General features: G+C 43.1%; 1 protein-coding gene across 1 annotated transcript in view; it reads right to left on the bottom strand.

Annotated features, from left to right (window-relative positions):
- Positions 1-19,136, bottom strand: part of HABP2 (hyaluronan binding protein 2) — a 40,400-nt gene extending 21,264 nt beyond the window's left edge. The window contains exons 1-2 of the mRNA XM_019502835.1: positions 19,018-19,136; positions 2,261-2,300 (exon numbers count right to left, since the gene is read on the bottom strand). Coding sequence (XP_019358380.1) covers positions 2,261-2,300; positions 19,018-19,086 — 109 coding nt within the window. The 5' untranslated portion in view covers positions 19,087-19,136. The remainder of the gene's footprint in view (positions 1-2,260; positions 2,301-19,017) is intronic.
- Between the last annotated feature and the right edge of the window lie 1,913 nt (positions 19,137-21,049).

Here is a 21,049-nt window from a genome sequence, read left to right as displayed (position 1 = left end):
TCCGACCCTTAATCTATGAATCTATCTATGAATCTATGAGATAGAGAGTTTCCTGATTTTTACAGTTTCTAACCAACGCAAAGTCTGTTTCCAAACAGAGGCATTAGTATGGGAAAGCCAGAAGTGTCCTGTAGCGCCACATAGTTCATTCTCAAAGTAATTGCAGTCACTCAAAGCCTTTATTCTACTCTGTCCAGTTCAGCTATTGCTGCTAGTTTCCATTGGGTCAATGTTATGGTTTGTTAACATTTTGGACCATTTGTTTTACCATAGCCTGCTCATCTCTTCACCCCAGGCATTTATGGTTTTGTGGCATGGATCTGTATGAGTTATGGAGTTACGGGCCGTGTTGACACAAGACGCTGACTGTGCAGTTGTGACTGCACAGCCATTTAGTACTTGCACACACAAGTACTAAGTGACTGTACAGTAACCGGCATTATGTGCAGTAGTGTCCCCGAATGGCTTTTTGGTGATGCTGACTGCTCAGTAGCTTGTTACTACTGCACAGTAGTGTCGCATCTCGCTTCGTGCCACGCAACACTACTGCACAGTAGTAATGAGCCGCTGTGCAGTCAGCATCTTGTGTAGACGCGATCGTGATACCCTGGTCCTCTCAAGCACTGATGCCACTAGACTCAAGTATCATTGTTATTATTTGGAGGATGTAAGGTCTTCACCCCAAACTTGGTGCCAGGTGACTCTTTCCTCTCTAGATTATAGCAGGAGTGTGTCAAATCTTTTGTGGGCAAGATTATGTTATACATGGATCCAAAAATTAGGTGGAAAGCTACGTGTGGTCATCTAAGCTGGCCTCTGATTTGCACATTGTACAAAACTGGTGAAGTCAATTGGTTTTCGCAGGGTACTAGTCAAGGCAAGTGTTGGCCAAAGGGATTGTATGCTGTAGTCATAAGATCCATGCCACTATGCTCACAGATGCCAAATTTGGGGCTCAAATACTCACATGAAACTAATTGTGGCATTTGTGTTCTTGGCACCCTCACAGTGGAAATCTCATAAGAAGAGCTCCGTTCAACCAGTAAGGGACTTGAGGCTACACCACCTGATTCATACGACCAAGTGTACTTGGTTACACTGCTGGACTTTCAGATTTGGGTTGTCAGCAACAAGAGCCAATGAAATTAACCCAAATATCACTGACCAATCAATAAATTGGAGAAAGGTGGCATCCATTTGCAAGAAAATTTATTAAATAATTTTCTTTATTATTAGTGATTAGCAATAACACAACTGAAAAGGATAGCTTTTGTCATTGACTTCAATGGGACAGAATCAGGGCATATCTGGGTGGGTGCATCTACACATGCAATTAATGCACCGTAATAAACTCCGGCACATATTGCACGGGAGTTTATTACTTCAAGGTGCTGTGTTTGGACATGCTCCTGGGACTGCAGTACACTGAGCCGGGTTGGAGCAGTCTGGCTGGCAGGGGGCTCTGCAGGTCAGCCTCCCAGCCTGGGGCTGCTCCGACCCAGCTCAGCGTGCTGTGGAGGGGCTGGCTGGGGTACAAGGGCATGTCAGTATGGAGCTAGCCAGCAAGCATCCCTCACATTGAAGCACCCTCATGCCCTAACCAGCTCCATCACTGCCTATATGTGCATTGCTCTGGAGTAAAAAACTCCACCATAGGCTAGTGCTTGTATTTACAAGTGCTAACTTACGGCAGGGTTAATTAGTTTACTCTGTCCTGAAAGCACTGCACATGTAGATGCTGAGACATTTACTGCAGAGCTAATTAGGCAACTGCACAGTAAATGTCTCTTGCAGATGTGCCTGGTCAACATTAAGTTTAATAACAAAGACCCATATACTCTTTTGGTGTGTTAGAGGAAAGAGGAGACTGGAACCAGAGATTTCCTCCATCTGTCCACCAGCCCACCTCTTCATCTGTCTTTTTGGCAGCCGGCTGTTATCTATCTAACACGGAGAATAGGACCCTGCCTGGGTTCACCAAACCCTGTATCTGTTCTCCTCAGCTCCTTTCCCCCCATAAGGGTGGGATGTAAATGATTCTTCAAGCACGTTTCAAGCAGAAGACAGTGGTGCACAGTGCAAGCGTAGTGACAACTCATGCAGTTACTTATGGACACACCTAGCTCCAAGCATGTGAGCAATTACACCAACATCAGCACAGTCTGAAGGGGACACCTGGGAGGATGTTGGTGAGTCAAGTCCCTAACCTCAGTGGAGTATATGTGGATTATTTAATGGGAAAAAAATCAAAACCACTTACCAGTCTTGAACTCATCCAACAAGGGGAAGAGGCCAGAAAACTGCATGAGACAAAAAAAGGTACTTTGTAAGTATCTGAATACAAAGCCAATGAAAAAGCTTAGTTACAATGTGTTTCTAGTGAGCTTTATGTCCCCAGAACTTGTAATGGATGAAGCTGCAGGCTTTTCCAGCAGGCTTGCTTCCCATGTCGGCACCTGCACAAAACATGTGGCTCCTCATCTATCCTGAGGGCTCAATAACCCCCAGTTTTCAACAGCACTTGTTTACATGAGAATTGAGCTTTTCTGAAAATCCCAGCCCACGCACAGGCCCTGAACCCTTTTGGAAACCCAGTCTGAATGGTTCAAACTCTGTGTGTCTCCCTTTGAAGTGACCAAATCATTTGTTTAAGTAAATGTTTTTGGAACTGCAGTGGCACTCAGCCCTCTGGGACGAGTCCAGGTAAGCGCTCCCAAAACTTTACATGCTTCTCTGGGACTTGATCCAGCACCCTTTGAAGTCAGGGCAAAGATTCCTGTTAACTCAAATAGGCAAAGGCTCAGCTCCTTGAAGAGTAAGCAAATTCAAATCATCAGGATCCAAAGATCTGGCCGGGGGAGACTCACAACAATGCTAGGGCTCTGCAGAGGATTTCCAGGACTTCCTCAGTGGAAATCCCACCCCTTCCGACCTCTCCTGCACAGCCCCAGCCTTTCCTGTTTGGACATCAGTCAGGGCCTGGCTGTGGAAGTATCAGAGGAAAAAAGTGAGGCTAAGCCTTGCCAGCTCTGGCAGAGTTTGAGTTGTCAGCAAAGGTTTGTCTTTAAAACAGTCTCATTGAATCCTACCTGCTGCACACATCCCTAGCAATAAGACACTAAGAATGGACTACCTCGATGGTTCATGTTGTGTTACGATGTCCACACTTGTCCTGTAGGTACGATATTGTAGACACGATGAGAGCGCACATCAAGATGCATGGCTGCATTTCCTGCCTTACTACCACTGAGGGATGTAAACACACCCGAAGCAATTAGCTTGTGTATTCACACTAGCATTCATGGGTTGATTTGAGGTTTTTTTGCTTTGTTTTGTGGTTTTAAGCCTGGTTTACTGTATGTCATTGTGGAGATATATCAGCAAGGCTCAAGATACATCAACTGGGCTACTGTGGTTAACGCATGTCAAAATCTGTAGCCAATGGCACATAAGAGAGGGAGCTAACATCTCTCCTTTAATCCTCAACCTGATTGATTAAGTGTCCAATTACAGCTGGGTTGACAGCACAGCCTTTGGCCTGGGTCCAGAGCAGGGCTCAACCCTGCAGCTCTTAAGCTGCAATTGGGTAACACATACCCCGCACCCCCAATCTCATTATAAAATGATATACTATGAGGAGTACAAACAGTGCAAAACAAACACCCACTCCCCAGCACACAGGTGAATTTCTAGATTGCTTTATAGCATCTTACAGCTCTATGAGACACTGATGTTTAGAGAATTGCTCAAATGATACAGAAAACACCATGTGATGACTAGCTTAAATATACAAAATACTTCACTTTGGGCGTGTTTGTGTCCCTTTGTGTTTGTAGCAGAGGGAAGAGGGTCTACAGCTCTACACTTTTCACTGACTTCAATGAGAAATGAACAGACCTTAGGAAAGGTAAGAGAACAAAGGCCCCCGGTGCAGCTGCAATGAAATAAGCTGCTATATGAGCATGTTTCTAAACCCTGGGATGATGCACAGTCACCCAATTCCTTCAGATGGCTAACTATGATGACGACTGTCAACAACAATGCCGTAAGCACATGGCACCTGGTAGATATTCCCTGGGTTCAGGTACAGACGTTACCAAATTCCTTGCCATAGCCCCGTCATGAAGGGGACTGTATAAACAAGAAGGATAAGCCTTTCTGCAATGAGTTCAAAACTGGAGTGGAAGACGAGTCTACACCAGAAGCCAGAACTATTTTGTTTCTGGCAAAATACATGAAACAAGCCAGACTTGTTGGAATAGACAGTCTCTAAAAAGCAATGCAATCCTCTTTCCTCATTTGTTGCAGGTGTGTTGGTTTTTTGCCACATATTTTCTGTCCTTGCCTATTCCTATCATTCCCTGTCTATCTGGCACCTTGAATCAGGGGACCTGGTCAGCTTCGATGCCCTGATTCATCCAAACCCTCCTTCTTCTCCCCACCCCCCAAAAAACCCCAACAAACCAAACCTAAGCCAAGGCTTCCTTTTAAGCGTGTGTTTGGTTCCTTCATTATTTAGCAAAGCGTGGAAGCCCATACTTGGGGGTCTTCGGTGGGATTTCAGTCAATGCTTACAGACAAGCCTGGTGAAACCCTTTGCACTGCTCCACCCCTCCGCTTCTCTGCGTGAAGAATGGAAATGGTCTCACATTGAGTAAGGAAGGTTATTTATATCAAGAGAAAGCCATGGCACCTAGCACAGAGCCTTTTGTTTCTAGGTCTCCACAAGTGCTGGCCATCAAACCCATCCTCTCCCTTGAACATATCTTATACCAGAGGTATATATAACAAGCAGTCTTTGTGCCCTGGGCAGTGGCCAGGACAGCGGCAGCGGCTGGGGTGGTAGCGTCAGCGGCAGGCAACCTTATACCCCTCTGGGGGTAGTGCACCACTCTTCTACCCCCTACTTAGCCTACTGACTTAAACAAAGCAGAAAAGCAGGCAGTGGAGGGGAATACTTGGTGTACGTAAGACTCCTCTCCACCTAATTCCCCTCTGCAAGGGCATCATACTCCACTACATCGTGGGTGATCCGAGTAAGTCCATAACTTCTTCAGGGAATAGCTGCTCTGTTACAGTCTTGAGCATGTCGGTCAATGGGGCCCAATCCTGAAGGGAGGCCTTTCCCTGTGCTGCAATGCAGCTACGAACTTAACTTTCAGAGAGCTGCAGGAATGTTATCCTCTGCTTTCTAAGGAAAAGTCTGAATCGAAGCATTAAGTATTATTTTTATACTAAAGCGCACAGGCTGCATTCTCCTTTGAGTTACCCCAGTGCAACCCTAATGACTTGGCTGCACTAACGCAACGGAGGGAAGAGCTTGCCTCTCAAATCTGCAGTGCTTCTCCTCCATTTATTCATTACATCTGATCATACACCAAACTGCACTGGCTTGAAGGCATGTTACAAGCCCCAAACCAGATTTTTTGCCTGTACAAAATCTTCTGCAGAGCTTTGCTTCGGAGGGCACAGAAAAAACTCAACTCCTTTCCCCCCCGCCATGGTCTTGATCTTGCCCTTTCATCAGTGCCTCGAGTTGCTGTGTGATGTGCAAAACAACAGGAGAGCCAAGTTTTTAAGATTCCCGGCAACGTGTAGTGGAAAGGACTGAACTTTTCAGTTTTAGGTGTTTAAACCTCGTGGGTTGCTATACATTTTATGGCCAGCAGAGGGGACACTTGCCCTTTAATCAAATTCTAATAAAACAAGTCAGAAGCAGGATTCAAACAAAAGAAGGAAAAAAAATAGATTCTGGGGTTTGTTTCACCAAACATTATCGTTTCTGCAGCTCAACACTGATACTCTGTGTTCTCAAGAGGCAAAAAAAAAAAGAAAAAAAAAGTGCTGAATATGTGAATCTTGTTCTTACCGAGTCAATAGAGACTGAGGATGAAGCTAAAAAATTTCAGAGAGACCTCATTTTAAATTTTATTACTTCAGTCTCATAAAAATAAAAAAGCCCTACAAAAAACTGGGAAGAGGCATTTTATCTTGTTAGAGGTATATTGCTGAGTATGGAGTCACTTCTATCTTGACTTGCTAGAGAGAGGATTGGGGGGGAAAAAATGGCTGAAATGCAAAAATTTAGACAGGCCTTCATAATAGGAGTAATAATTGTTAGGATTTTTTCCCAGGCTTCAGTTTCTCCAAAGGACTGATACACATTAGCTAATTAATTCGATTTGGAACAAAAAGGTTAGACGCTGCAGCTGAAGGATACGTCTTCTGTTTTCATTTTAGGCCTTTTTTTGGATACGTTCTAACCTCCGGAAAATGGAGGATTCGGCTCATGCAATACAGCAGGATTCAGCAGTCATGCCCAGACTCTGAGTTTTGTGTACCCATGACAAACCGGTCAACCTTTTCTCAGACAAAGGGTGGATTTAAAACTTTATGTCCGATTTATGGAATCGATTCTGAGCTCACAGGAAATTCCTCGGTGCTCCTGAGAGCATTATGCAGTGGGCGATGCCAATTATGGCGTAGGGAAAGGCTTGTTCATTACTAGGATTAAAGTTGAGAAATAATTGGAAGAGAAAAAGAAACCGAGAAACAGGCATTATAAAGGAGACAGCCAATGGTCCAGTTCTGCTCTTACCAGGGTAAGAATCGGGAGTCCTTCCGGAGACGTCAGCGGACCTGTTCCAGGATCAATTTAGCATACGAGGCATTGGACCCGAGCCTCGAGTCCAAACTCCTCCCAACCTTGTGTTGGGTAATGTAGCCCCATTGGAGCTCAGAGCGAGCCTCACCCTGTTGGCAATTGGGCTGCCAAGCTGGTAGCGTGGCCCCATCACAACTGAAGGTCTGCTGCTTGCAATGAGAGCCAAACCTTTGTCACTGGGGCTCGTTTTCAAAGCAAACTGTTTTCACGGTGGGGGGGGGGAGCATGAATAATGCTGATTCACAGAGGAGGGTTTCTGTTGGCCAAAAGACTCATCATGACATTGGGGGTGGGGGGAACCAAGAGTTTGGAGACGGCCACAAAAATAAAGGGGAAGAAATGGTTGCGCAGGAAAGACACTGTTCTGGTACCCGAGGCTGGAATTAGGCAATGGGGCTCACCGATCTATTTGCTTAGCTGAGATATCTCCCGAAGTATCTCAGTGCCGTTAGGACAGATTGAAGCCTTGCTCCTGCCTGGAGGACTGAGGGGAATAAGGTGGCTGTGTGGGGCGCTGTAAGGCAAAGGTCTCTTAAGTGTTTTGCGTATTTAAGGGTAAAATGACTCAAAGGGTGCTGGTTTTAGGGAGTACCAAGCCCCTTACGCAGGAGTAGCTCATCCTCACAGGTGTATATGAGAGAGCACTATGTTTGTATCATATATTCTTTCTATGCATGCTAGGGGGATAAAGCAACTACCCTAATTCCCGGCATGTTTGTGAAAAGGTGGCTGGAGAGGGGCCCATAGGACAGCAAGCAATACCAATGCACCAGGAGGCCAAATTGCATAATAAACCCACAGCTCTGGAGAGGTTTTCTAAATCTGCTGGTGAGTGTGGGCTCATTTCCCACCAGGTTCCAGTTGGACCTGGGGGCGAGAGTTTGGATGAGAGATGGGCACCACTGGGATGAGTTTTGGAAGCATCCCTGCAGCAAACAAGCACTTGTAGAAAGGTTGGTAGTTTTAAGACAAAAACATATATCAAGAGTAGGCCAACAAAAGCTGGTAAAATGCCCTGCAAACAGGATGTATTGACTTTCTCAGGGCTCCTGTTGTGCACAGGAGCAGGCAGTAAACACCTGGCTGTTTGCTGTCCATTCTTTCTGTGCAGAAAATTCACTCATTGATTTGCTACCAGTCCCTCTCAGGGGGTGAGAAAGTGAACTCCAGGGGTCCTTCTTTGGAGAAGTCATGGGAAGTGGTGCTAAGAATGCTGGGAAACTGGAAAGTAGGACTGGCTGCAAGCATCTGCATTGCCAGGTTACACTGGGGGAAAAAAGGCTGAAAACTCCAAAGTAGATGCAATGGTATAAATTAATTACAAAAGCTTAAATATATCAAGAACAAATGCAATGGTATAGATCTGAGACCAGACCCTGAGGGAGAAATTATTCATCATAATGCAGAGATGATGCAGAGATGGCACAAGTGTGCAAGAAATATTCCTGTTCTGTCTTTGGAAAAAAAAAAGCAGAAAGGCATATTCGCAGTCTTAGAGTGACAGAGTATTTCTTTCCATTCCATCTGCAATGCATTTAAATAGTTATCAAAATCATAGGCCGTGGAACGGGGTGGGCCACCCGGGCCATGGCCCAACCAACTTTTAGCATGTTCATTTAGCTAGCTGTGCAGCTAAAAAAAAAAACAAAAACAAAAAACCCCCAAAAAACTATACAGTTTTAAACAATTGTGCATTTGTGGGTTATATAACTTAACATGCTAAAAGTTGGTCGGGCCACGGCCCGGGTGGCCCACCTCATTCTGCGGCCTATGATCAAAGTTAAACCCTCTGGAAGACAAAGGGCCAGATAATGTGCACCCAAGAGAATGAAAAGAATTGGCTGAATGGCTCTCTGAACCATTACTGTTGATATTAAAAGATATCTTGAACACTGGGGAAGTTCCAGAGGCTGAATAAAGGGCTATGTTGTGCCAATATTTAAAATGGTAAATGGGATGATCCAGGAAACTACTGGCCGGTTAGCCTGACTTTGTTCCTAGTCCAAATGGGAGGAAGTCAGCATGGGATGCAACAAGTAAACAATTTAAAAAATGGAACTGTAATTCGTGCCCATGGTTTCAGGGAAGATGCATTTTGTCAACCAAATTGCTATTATTTTTAGATGGATCGTAATTTTGGTGGACAAAGATAACCTTGTTGACATAACGGACTTCTGTAAGCTATTGGATTCAGTCCCTGAATTCTCTGTATTCAAAGCTAATACCCATATCAAATGGATTAAAAACTAGATGCCTAACTGATAGGCTGCAAGCAGTAATTGTTAATGGAGAATTATTACCAGACAGGGCTTTTTTGAGTGGAACCCTGCTTGGATTTGTTCTGGCCCCAATGCTATTAATTATCATTTTCAACTAGTTGGGAGAAATGCTAAAGCATTGTTGATAAAATTTGCTGATGACACAAAAATTGGTGCAGCGGCAAATAATTATGGGGGCACATCAGTCAGTGTGATGCAGTTGCTATGAGAATAAAGGCAACTCTTGGATGAACCAGTAAATATCAAATAGTGTTGTTCCCTCTGGCTCCAGTATTAGCAAGACCGCTGGAACTATGCATGCAGGACACAGCTCAAAGGGTATTGACAAATTGGAAAGTGTTCAGAAAAATGATCTGAAGTCTGAAATCTATGTGTGATACAAGGAGAGACTGGAGAATTACCTTCTATTTACCTAAGAAAAAGGTAAGAAGTGACCGCATGATCACGGTCTACCACTGTCTACATGGAAAAGAGATTTCCAATACTACAGTTCCTTTAATTTTGGAGAACAGAGATAAATAGTTTCATAGTTTCATAGTTAGTAGGGTCGGAAGGGACCTGAGCAGATCATCGAGTCCGACCCCCTGCCATGGCAGGAAAGAGTACTGGGGTCAAACGTCCCCAGCCGTCCCAGCTCTGGTGCTGTCTATGTGATGGGAGAGAAAGGAAGGGAGGAAGCTCAGGTTGGGGTTTGCCCATCCTGTGCTGGAGAGGGGGCAGGTGGATTAGATCTAGTGGAAAATTAAATAGAGATGAATTCAGACTAAAAGAATATTTTAAATGGTAAGGGTAATTAGTCCATTGAAACAGTTTACAAAGGGATATGATGTATTTGTTATCAGTAGTAGTCTATAAATCTAAATGGGATGTCTTAACAACAGAAATGCAAACAGATATTGTAAGCTTAAAGCTGAAATAAGAGTGCAGTGCTATTGTCTGTGTTACACAGCAAAGCAGAGTAGATAATCATGTGCATCTAGCCTTAAAAACCTGTGATATAATAAGAGATTTGAGAAGTACCATCTATTTAGCTTACCTAAAAGAATCTATGAACAAAAAAAAAAAAGTGACATTTCTTGGGTTATTTATCTTACTGCATAAGCCATGTATGGACTATTTACGTAACTCCAATAAATTGTGAAATTCCTTTATATCCTGCAGTATCCTGTAATGCCATAAGGTAAATATTGACCTTTTAGTGTGTTCCTCTGCATACAGTATAGCTGCAGAATGCTTTCTAAAAGCCCCACAATTTTTGCTTTGAGAAAAATGTCTGCTTGATGGCAAGAGGTAAATTTTTCAAAAGCATCTCTGAGCCTGTGGACCATTTTCATCAGCAATTTAGGCATTTAGGAGTTGCACTAAAATGCAGTGGGATTTAGGCTCCTATGGGTGTATACAGAAGGTACATTTGTTGCACAATTGGCCCCTTTAAAGCATTTTACTGCCATGTCTTGACAGAAGTGTATGGCTGCAGAGTGCTTTACAAGTCCCAGATTGGGCAGCAAATTAACCCCCATTATATGAGAATATATGGGTGGATTGGAGCCCCACCCCCAAACCTCAGGGGGGATCCAATCCACCTGCCCCCTCTCCAGCACAGGCTGGGCAAGCCCCAACCTGAGCTCCCTCCCTTCCTTTCTCTCCCATCACATAGACAGCACCGGAGCTGGGACGGCAGGGGACGGGGCTAGGGGAGAGAAGCTGCAGACATGCAGCTCCTTGGCTGGATCAGCTTCAATGCAAAGCTGGATCCCACACCCTCCTGACCCAACTGCCAGGAGGGTCGGTCTAACTCATGAACAACTGTTAGCTCAGGAGTTATTCTAACTCATGGCACTTCTTGTGAAGCTCCATAGATTAGACCAGGGAGCTGCACATCTGTAAGGGTCCAAAATGTCTATAGGCAAGACTTCTACTGCTAGACTTAGTGTGCAGTGAGCTAGGGTATGATCTTCCAGCAAACACTAACACCATATACAGACGCTAACAGCTTTTACGAAGGTCAGCTCCATTTGACATGGCATACTCCATTAGCAAAGAAGAGTCTATGCAAGTCAGTGTGCATGTGCTACTCCGGAGTTAGTAAGCTGCAATGCATGGAGTTACTTTTAATGGGAACTAAGAGTGCCCACATACGTAGTGTGGGGTAGCTGGTGCAATGTGAATTTTTACCTAGGTTATTGAGCATTAACCATCTGGTACAGACTAATCCTATGCTTTTGGAGGAATTAGAAGCCTGTTTTTCAGAAACTTTACCTAATGGTACATTTCATCCTCTCATCCCTAAAGTTTCCCATGAGAATATGATCACCCCTCACTGCATGCTGTACACACAGAACCTGAATGGTTATCCCAAAGCCGGAGATCAGTGATTGCATATTAAAAAAATAAATAGGGATCCAGAATGCAGGTTACCTGAAATCTACAGAAGGATACTTGAGAAACTTCTTGGCACTGGGTATGAAAAAAAACCTGTCATAATAGGTGCCTGACACCAATTACATTTATTGTGCAAATAATTTCATTATACAATTTTTTTAGACATGTTACACATGCAAAGTAATTAATGCTTGATAAAAATGGCCAACCAGCCACAAAGACATTGCTTGAAAAATGTAGAATATTTTTTGGATCTTGTTTCTATCAGGCTTTAATATGAATGTGTGGCATATCACATATCAGGTATTAGGTCTTTCCTCCAGCATCCCAAAGTGCACTGCTCTCTCCCCCCCACTCACTGGCCACCTATCTGCCAATGCTGACAAGCAGCTGGCTGGCAACATCAGCATATGTGGGAAGGAGGTCAGCATCAGGCCTGGGACAGCCCCAGTCCCAATGCTGAAAATGGGCTACTGAGGGAGCAGGTTGCAAGGTTCCCCAGAGTTGAGGGGTTCCCCCTGCCAGGAACCTGGCAAGCCCCATGCTCAAGTATTAGGGACCAGGACACAGGCAAGTCTGGAGCAGTCACCTGAAAGTTGGGCGAAGTCCAGGAGCTAGGTTCCCAGGGAGTCAGAATGAGAGCTGGGATCACAAGCCAAGCTGAAGTCAAGACGCGCCTGCTAGGAGTCAACACCAGAACAAGGAGTTGAAGCCAGAATCTGGATATGCCAGAAGTCAGAACCAGAAGCAGGAGCCAAGAAACAAAACCAGAGCTGATAAGAAAAAGCACGAAGCGCACAGAGGTCAGGTGCAAGGACCTTCGGTCTCTACCCAGACAGAGTACATCAGGCTGGGCTTAGTTTTTAAAGGCTGGAGAAGGTAGAGCCTGTGTATCCTCAGAGGACTGGCTGCTCTGATTGACTCATTAGGGCCAGCTGGGCATTGTAGGTGATATCTGTTTCCCTGCAGCTACAGGGGATGAGCTGCCCTGAATTCGGATTGACAACAGCTGGGTCCGGGGCTCTGATCTGGCCTCATGATACCAGCAGCCTTTCCTGCCTCACCCTGCAGTCTCTGAAGGAGCTTCAGGACAAGGCACTTTAAAAGGCCAGGTTGCAGGAAGCTGGGCTGAACACACAGATTTTAGACATCCCAGGGCTGCACTTGCAACTGGTTGACCCCAGGGCTGTCCCTAGGCCAGCTGACAACCAGCTGATTGTTGACCATGACCCTGGACAGCCTGGAGTCTTGAATCGGACCCAGGCCTGGGTGCAAGAATCAGCTGATTGTCAGACCAGTCCAGTATTGAACTGGGCCTGGGACTGTAGAGTCAGCTGATTGTCCGACCTGGACCAGGACAGCTTTGGGATCTCAAACTAGAACTGACACTGCCTGGGGCCTGGTTGATTGTTGGACCAGCCCTAGACAGTCCAGGGTCTGCAGCCTACTGGAGGCTGGAGGCAGCCCTAGGTCTGGGATAGAGCCATGCCCTGCTTGATATGCATCTCCACAGCGGTGTGACTGGGGTGCATTAATTACTTTGCATGTGTAGCATGTCTAAAAAAATTGAATAATAAAGTTAATTGCACAATAAATGTAATTGGTGTCAGGCACCTATTATGACAGGGTTTTTTTTCATACCCAGTGCCAAGAAGTTTCTCAAGTATCCTTCTGTAGATTTCAGGTAACCTGCATTCTGGATCCTTATTTATTTTTTTAATATGCAATTATTGATCTCCGGCTTTGGGGTAACCATTCAGGTTCTGTGTGTACAGCATGCAGTGGGGGTGATCATATTCTCATGGGAAACTTTAGTAATTAATGTATGATAAAAATGGCCAACCAGCCACAAAGACATTGCTTGAAAAATGTAGAATATTTTTTGGAGTTAGAAATGGCGCACCTCCTGCCACACACATCTGGAACGGCAGAAGGTGCAATGGTTGAGATGGGGCATAACATTTCTCCAAACCCAATCATACTATTGTTTCAACGTCTACTAGGGGCTGTAGAAACAGCAAAATATATACCGGATACAAAACCTAAAAGGACAGTGGTCTCACTAGCAGCTGTTGACAAGGAGAACACAATAGACCACAGAGAGCAAGAGACTGAAGCTGTGAAAAACTCATGTCACTAAGTGCTGGACGTGGAATTTGACCACGTAGGACATACCCACTTGACCACAAATGTGGAGATCAGTCATTGTACATTGCAACCATAAGCGATGCAGAATGTAAACTGAAATCTAAGGAAGAATATTTGAGCAACTTCTGTCCATTATTGGCATTAGGCATGAAAGAGCTGTCATAGTACAAACAACTGCCTTTCCACGGTGAAGCTCTTGTTCATGCCGATAGCTCTCAGTGGGATCGTTTGTCTTTCTGCCAAACCAGAAGGGAATCACTGACTGACTGTCTAACTAGCATCCAAATTCTTGGCTGCTGCTGGGTAGGATGGCAACATTCCTAATTTCTAAGAGAAGGTGACTTTTCTAGCAGTAAGACCCTATCACTCAGCCAACACCATAACTGGTGTTCGGCCAACATGTGTTCCCAGGGGGAACAAATATGTAACGTTATTCTTATAGTTGAAAATAGTTCACTTTAAGGACTGTACCATAGCCACGAGGTTCTAGGTACATCTCTGTCTTATGAAGAGGGAAGAATATTCATATTGCATTAAAAGCCTTTGAGCAGAAAAGTCAAGCAACTCTATTGCAATGGGATTTCCATGCTGGAATCGCTTTGCTTGCCTTAGGGGATGAGGGAACATGTGCCTGGTTTCAGAACATCCACAGCTGAAATTGCCTAATGTCTTTATTTCCATAATTACTGAGTGGAAACCTTTTCTTGCTTTAGCATCTGATATGGGAGTCCCTTGGGACTGAGAAGAGAGCTATTGGAGGCACTACTGAAAAGAGTGTCTGGTTGTGGGCTGCCGGCTACTGTATTGCAAGAGATTTAGGTTTGCAAGTTGATCGTCATGCTTTGAGAACCCGTGTGGAAATGTGTGGTCGCTTTGGAAGTGGCTCCGTTGTTGAGCAGGTGGATTTGTGCTCTCACGAGGAAATTGGGCTGCATTTCAGGAGCCAGGAGAAGAGGAAGAAGCTACACAATCTGTTTCAACAGGGCTACAGATCCTATCACCTAACACAAGTGCTGTGCATCATCAAACACTTTTTCAGGCTGTGCTAAGAACGGAGGTTATGCTGTTAGACTTCAAGCTTATGCAGTGTCATTAAAGTCCCTTTAGTTACCAGTGATATCAACCCTGGTGCTTCAGGGCATAAGCTGATTGCCTTCAGGGGTCAGAAAGGAATGTTTCCTTCTACGATAAAGCATTGCACAATTAGCTAGGGGCGCTATGAAGGCTTTTTTTTTGCTTTTCCCTAGCATCAGTTAAGCTTAGGCCAGTGCCATAGAGAAAAGATGTTGGGCTTGATTGACCATGATCGATGCTGGTTTGACAATTCACATTCCTCTATATTGCGATTTGTTTTAGGACACACTAGAGCACACCCCAGTATGCGAATGACACCGTGCCTTGCTCAGACCAGGAGCACAAATTCACTTCATCAGAGTGCTCTGCTGACAAGGGCAACAGCCATCAGGAAGAGCTGTCACACAAGACTGACCATGGGGACTTCATGGGTAGTTACAGTAAATGCGTGTCCCCTGTGGTTCAGCCATTAGAGAGATCCCTGATACACACCAAAGAGTGGGGTTTTTAATCTTAATTCTATATTTTAATTCACAGTCCGCTATCAAATATGCGGGAGATAAATAAAGTGGGCATATTTACGGTCTTATTTTTGTCGAGTTTAGATATTAAGGATGGACTTCTTTTCCCCAAGAGGTGTAATTCAGGGCCTTTTGGTGGGATCTTTGTGTTTACACAGGTGTAACTGGTTTCTGTTCAGGTAAAATTGAACTGAACTCACAGGAGAATTTTGGCCTACACGCATCGGGAATTGTGTTAGTTGCTGACCGATGCGGTGAGATCTGATGTCTAAAATATTCTTTGGTTATTATTAAAATATAGCAGAAGCCATTTAATGATTGGATAAAGTAAATGGATAAAAGCTCCTCAAACCAGAAACTAATAAAATTAAAAAAGAAGAGGTGGGGAAAGGGAAGGAGGGAGAGAGAAAACCTGAATTTAACTTTTTCTCTGAGTTCAGCAGGAGTGTCAAGTCCATTATTTTTTGACTCCACTTATTTTCAGAGCAACCTCTTTTTTTTTTTTTTTTTGGAACAAATCATTAAGGCAAAAATGTCCTCTCGTAACATGTTTGTCATGTAATGGTCACGTCACAGCAATCCATCCCTTTTTTTCTCTGGGATTCATGCCAAGTGCTAAGCCAGAAAAACTTGTTATATTAATTATGAAGAAAAAACATGTTTTATTAAAAACTAGCCTGCTGAATATTCTGTCGTGCTGCTTTTCAGTGACAGCAGAATTGCGTTTGCATTTTAGAAACGTTAATGACTTTTCAGGGGTGGAGATACATAGTCTATTTTCCTTAGTGATGTTTACAGGGAAGTGGGATTAAAACTGTCAATGCTAATTAACGGATCTACTATTTAAGAGTAGTTAGGAAAATTTGTAAGAGATTTGAAGTTGGGCTAGGAGTCCACCTCTGCTCGCCACGCTGGAATTGCTGGAATTAAGGCAACCTATTCGTTGTGAGTTTGCTTAGATCTGATTGTGTTGTCACATCTACAAAACAGTCATAGGCACACCATAGTATTGATCCCCCAGCACGTTGTCAAATGCACGTGTGGATCAAGTGTGCTGTATCCATTGTGGTTGGTGGACGGATAGTCCTAATGATGCACCAATTAATAAAAACCCTATTGTGTTGTGCAAAATCACTGATCATAAATTCACCAGTCGGGTCAAAAACACACCCTTGACTCCATTCGAAAAAAAAATTATAACACTCTCCACGGGTATCTTGATATATTTCTCCCAGAGGACTCAATTTAAATGTGTCAACATCTAGAATTTCGGAATGAATTGCAACAAACATGAAATTGTGCAAACTATTAAAAGCAGAAGGAAAAATCGAAAACCTTTCATAAGAAAATCTACATGATCAAAGTGCTTGGAGGAGCAGAAGTGTTTTTTTAACAGTTACTTTTAACTACTCTTTGGGCACATCTACACATTGCACTATGGCGACACTGTTACTGTGCCGTGCTTTTGGAAGTACTGTACTAAAGCATGGCTCAGTAGCCTCCCGTACTGTGCCATATGCCCAGTGCATGGTTAACTGCCCATACTGCACCGAATGCACGGTTATTTTTAGCAGCTACTTTGGCATAGCGGCACACTATAATGGGGGAGCATGCTGCTACGGCAAAGTAGCTGCTGGGCATGAGTAGACACCCATGTATGCTACATCAGTGTAGTGCATTGCTACAGCGATGTAGCGTCATGTGTAGATGTGCCCTTTTCTTCCAAGTCATTATTTCATTTTATTTAAGGGCAGAGTGTATAGATCTGAAAGAGTTGTGATACACCAGTGATTCGGTGCTCCCTAGCCATGTTGAATATATTGTTATTAACCTTTTCCTCCTGACGTTGGAGATGTAAAATTTTGGGGTTTGTTAACAGAGAGGAACTTTGTCTTAGTAACTCTGGAGATATCTGGCGGGTGGTTCATTCATGGTACCAAAGCTAAATACCTTATTTATGAAAAATAAACAGACCTTTTGCCCACAATTATCCCCATTGAAATCAATGCAATCATTTGCCTGGTAAAATGCTCCTACCTCTCAAGATATCAGCAACTAATCCCAACGTACCACATTAATCTATGATGCTTTCTGGTTGATATTCACTCCTTTGCTGAAGACCCTCACAAGCCTGATACCTCACTTAAAAACCGAATCCCTTTTTGGATACCACTTCATTGCACAAACTATCTGACCGGGGTGGATTTGGCTGTTTTTGTGTAAGCCTGCAAAACAGCCACGTTCAGACATCCCATTGGCCCATAATTGAGTACTTAAATCCTTTCCATAACAGCAGTCCCTGTGAAGACACCTCATCCTTCCTAAGGCACCAACAACACTCCTGGACTGCAGAAGGAAGACTTCTTTTTGAACCCCTGCCGATGAATGGCTTACTCTGTGAAGCATCCAGATTGAGAGCCCTGTCTTCCCATTGTCACCACTGTAATGCTGGTTGCCATTTTCACTTCTTGCTGTCTGACCAAGAATAAAGTCAGCCAAGTCAAAAAGAACAGACCCTAATGCCTTATATATGGAAAACCAAACCAAACAAAACAACAATAAAAAACAACCCTTGCTAAGCTCTTTGCATCACATGGGAGGTGGTTTCATAAGAATAGGCAAAGTCAATAAGGTTTTGCCTTTTTTTTGTTGCAAACATCCACTCTTTCATTTCATGTGGCCTTAGATGGCATTGCGGGACTCTTTCTTAACAAAAGCACTGAACTGGCTGCCTTTGTATTTATCTCCTTAAATAAAATGGTCAAACAGAACTTCTTCATTTATCCTCTTATTAAAGCTGTCTCCTCCCCATAAAGTCCAAGATGTATCACTAACCATATGGGATGTTTAGCTAAGTCATGAACATGTGTATCCCATGACACTGTACTAACACCGCAATTTCAAAACACACTAACCTTCACCAGGATTAGCTTAAACAAAGTCCAATGTTTTGTTTAACAATACACAAACACCACCAAACACCCATGCAACCCTGCATGTTTCATGAGTCCTTCTCCAAAAACCCTCTGAAATGATGAAGGTTTCCAGCTACGAGGACCACATATCATAATTTGTATGGTTTTTGTATTATAGGGAACAGAGACTTGCAGGTTTCTAAGCAGCATCTGATTAAATACATGGCACAGAACCCCTATGTATGGACTCATGCTATTTGTGCTTATATGAATAATAATCATAACAATAAAAATAAAGGAGGAGTCAATACTAGATCAATTGGATCTAGTTGTTCTGGATTGTCGGGTATGAGGGCAAACTAAACAAGCTGATTTTGAACATGTCTTTACTGAGCAGAATACACAGTAATATATACATGCTCTCCTAGTGAAAACCGTGGTATGGATGATGCACAGAAGAACATTGACCACCAAGTTGACATCCTTATTTATTAATAATGCAGCATGTGGGCCTGTGGGCCCACAGGTGCTGTGCAAACACAGAATAAAGCTGGTTTCTGCCTTCTAAGACCTACAGTTTAAGATAACAGGTGGATACAGACAGGTTGGTGGTCAAGGGACTCTGAGGAAACAAGGCAAAACTGTTTAACCATTGTCAAATATTTACTGCATTTTGTAACAGATTTTCACCAGTGGGAGATCTGACCCACAGTGTTTATTAGACTTGATGTCACCCCCCTGCTTCTTTACTGACTCTCCAGACATATTCTGACACTGCTCCATCTTTCAACTTACATTCTTATTACATTTTTCTTCTCTGTCCACTCGTCCCTGGAGACTCGCCTACATGAGATGCCATCTCAGTAATGCTTGAGGGTTTCACATTTTTAGATCTACAGTATTCCAGTGGATTTGTATTTAGGCTAACCAGTATTTTTAGTCCCTGACACGCAGCTGATCTTTGTAAGCAATGGGTAACAGTTCTGCAAATAACTGAACGTGGCTATAGAGGCATACAGCTGAAGTATACTTACACAGAAAGGTGCATTCCCCAGCAAAATGATCACAGGAAAAAACTGAAAGGACACAACACTGTTAACCATCCTTACACTCCCAATGTTTTCCTCAAATGAGTTTTCATTTGTTGTCTATGTCCTCACCTCCCCCCAGTCAATCTATAATGGTTAAAAAGTGAGTTATCCAATGCAAATAATTAACTATGCCTCCAATATTGCTTAATAGTTAATGCTTGGTCAACAGACTATCTTGTTTGAAAAATTGCTACCTCTGAATCCTGTCCAGCTGATCCTGACTTGACAACTGGCAAACATGTCAAAACAGTGACTCTCAGGCTGCATCGACACATGTGCTTTACTGTGTAGTGGACTGTAAAGCATCACTATCTACACGTGCATTGATATTAAGGTGCAGTAAACTAAGCAACTCCGCCATAAGATAGTCGGGGACAGTACTATCTTACAGGGCATGTCTACACATGCCAATTTAAGGTGCATTAGCTATTTTTAAGGCACATTAAGGGCACAGGTCTACATGTAGGTAATGCACCTTAAAAATGCGATTTTAGGCTATTCGTGCCTAAATTTGTGCCTAAATTTAGGTGTGAATAGCTAAAGCGCCTTAACGCATGTATAGATGCACTAAGGGGCATTAAAGCTGTGTATGTTGACTGACTTGGGACTAACAAAAGCTGGAATCATTATGTTATGGTCATGCCTAGAAGTCCCTTCTGAGATGATGGCGCCCATTAAGCTGTGAATTGTAAAGACTTCTAAGAAGATAGTCCCTACCACAAAGAGCTTATGGCAGTGATTCTTAACCAGGGTGCCTTGAGATACTTTCAAGGGTGTTGCAGGGTGCCACACAATGTTAGCATTTAGCTGTGCAACCACGACTCACAAGATAGGAACCTGTAGTGTTAAAAACTCTGATCTGTTGTCTTTCTCGGTTCTTTGCAACAGAATTATTGCTCAACAAGGGGAAAAAAGAAAATATTGAATAGGTGCTCATTAGGTCAGCATCCATCCTCTGGTCACATATTAAAGGCTATCATAACGTATATGCACAGAAGGCTGAATTAAAGCTTTGCAAGCAACCTTAATTCTGGCATTGCTTAACATACAAGCATTTGACTTTGCAACCCAAATATATAAATGTAGTTTGTTTGTGTGTACAGATGCTTACACATGCATACAGAATTGAGAAATAATGTACATACTAAATTATTATACATAATAGTAACATAACATTCAATATGATTTTATACAATGTATAAAATGCAATATACGTCTAAATATTATACAACAAATATGTATATAATACTTAGACACACACACAGCAATATGCAGGTGTATTTGCATGTTGGTGGTCACATACAGAAGTTTAAGATAATTCAAGATTCTTTAACTAGTTAGAAAGACAGCAAGATAAAAGGAATTGGATAATGGATGGCTTTATGTAACGTGTCCTTGAGTAAGCTGATTTGCACTGAATTTTAATAGGGACCTGATTCATCAAATCTCAAACAGAATTAACGTATGGACTGGATCCTAATAACATCATGCTTTATATCCATGAAAGATAAATTAAAGGATAGAAAACTGCTATTGACAAACATTGATTATATGTTCTTTGATGGACTTTGAAGTTGTGCCAGATGCATCCTGTCAGCCTCCAAAGTTTTCTTTTAAATCTCATTGCATAAGGCTTTTACTTTTTAATTATTTTTTCCCGCAGCCTCTTTGATCAGCAAAAATGTAGATCATATTTGGGTGATGCTATTTCCTATGCATTTTATTTAGATGTGCTCTTGTGCATAGCTTGGGTTGCATAAAAAGGGTTGGATGGTACACAGCAATTTAACACCCTTCGAAAGAATTTGAGGGCTATATCAGAATAGGAGTCAATGGTATAAATCTGTTGCAAATAAAGCAGATCTCATTTGGAAGAGTATCATAGAGAAAGTAATAATTCCACTTAGCTATAGGAGGACTTCAACTGGAGTACTTTATGCTGCAGGCACCACACTTCATGAATGATGTAGACAGA

The sequence above is a fragment of the Gavialis gangeticus genome, unplaced genomic scaffold (assembly GCF_001723915.1).
Source record: "Gavialis gangeticus isolate Ggan-Ray unplaced genomic scaffold, GavGan_comp1, whole genome shotgun sequence".
Classification (NCBI taxonomy): domain Eukaryota; kingdom Metazoa; phylum Chordata; order Crocodylia; family Gavialidae; genus Gavialis; species Gavialis gangeticus.
Note: the sequence above shows the minus strand (reverse complement) of the source record. Positions and strands in the feature narration are given on the sequence as shown.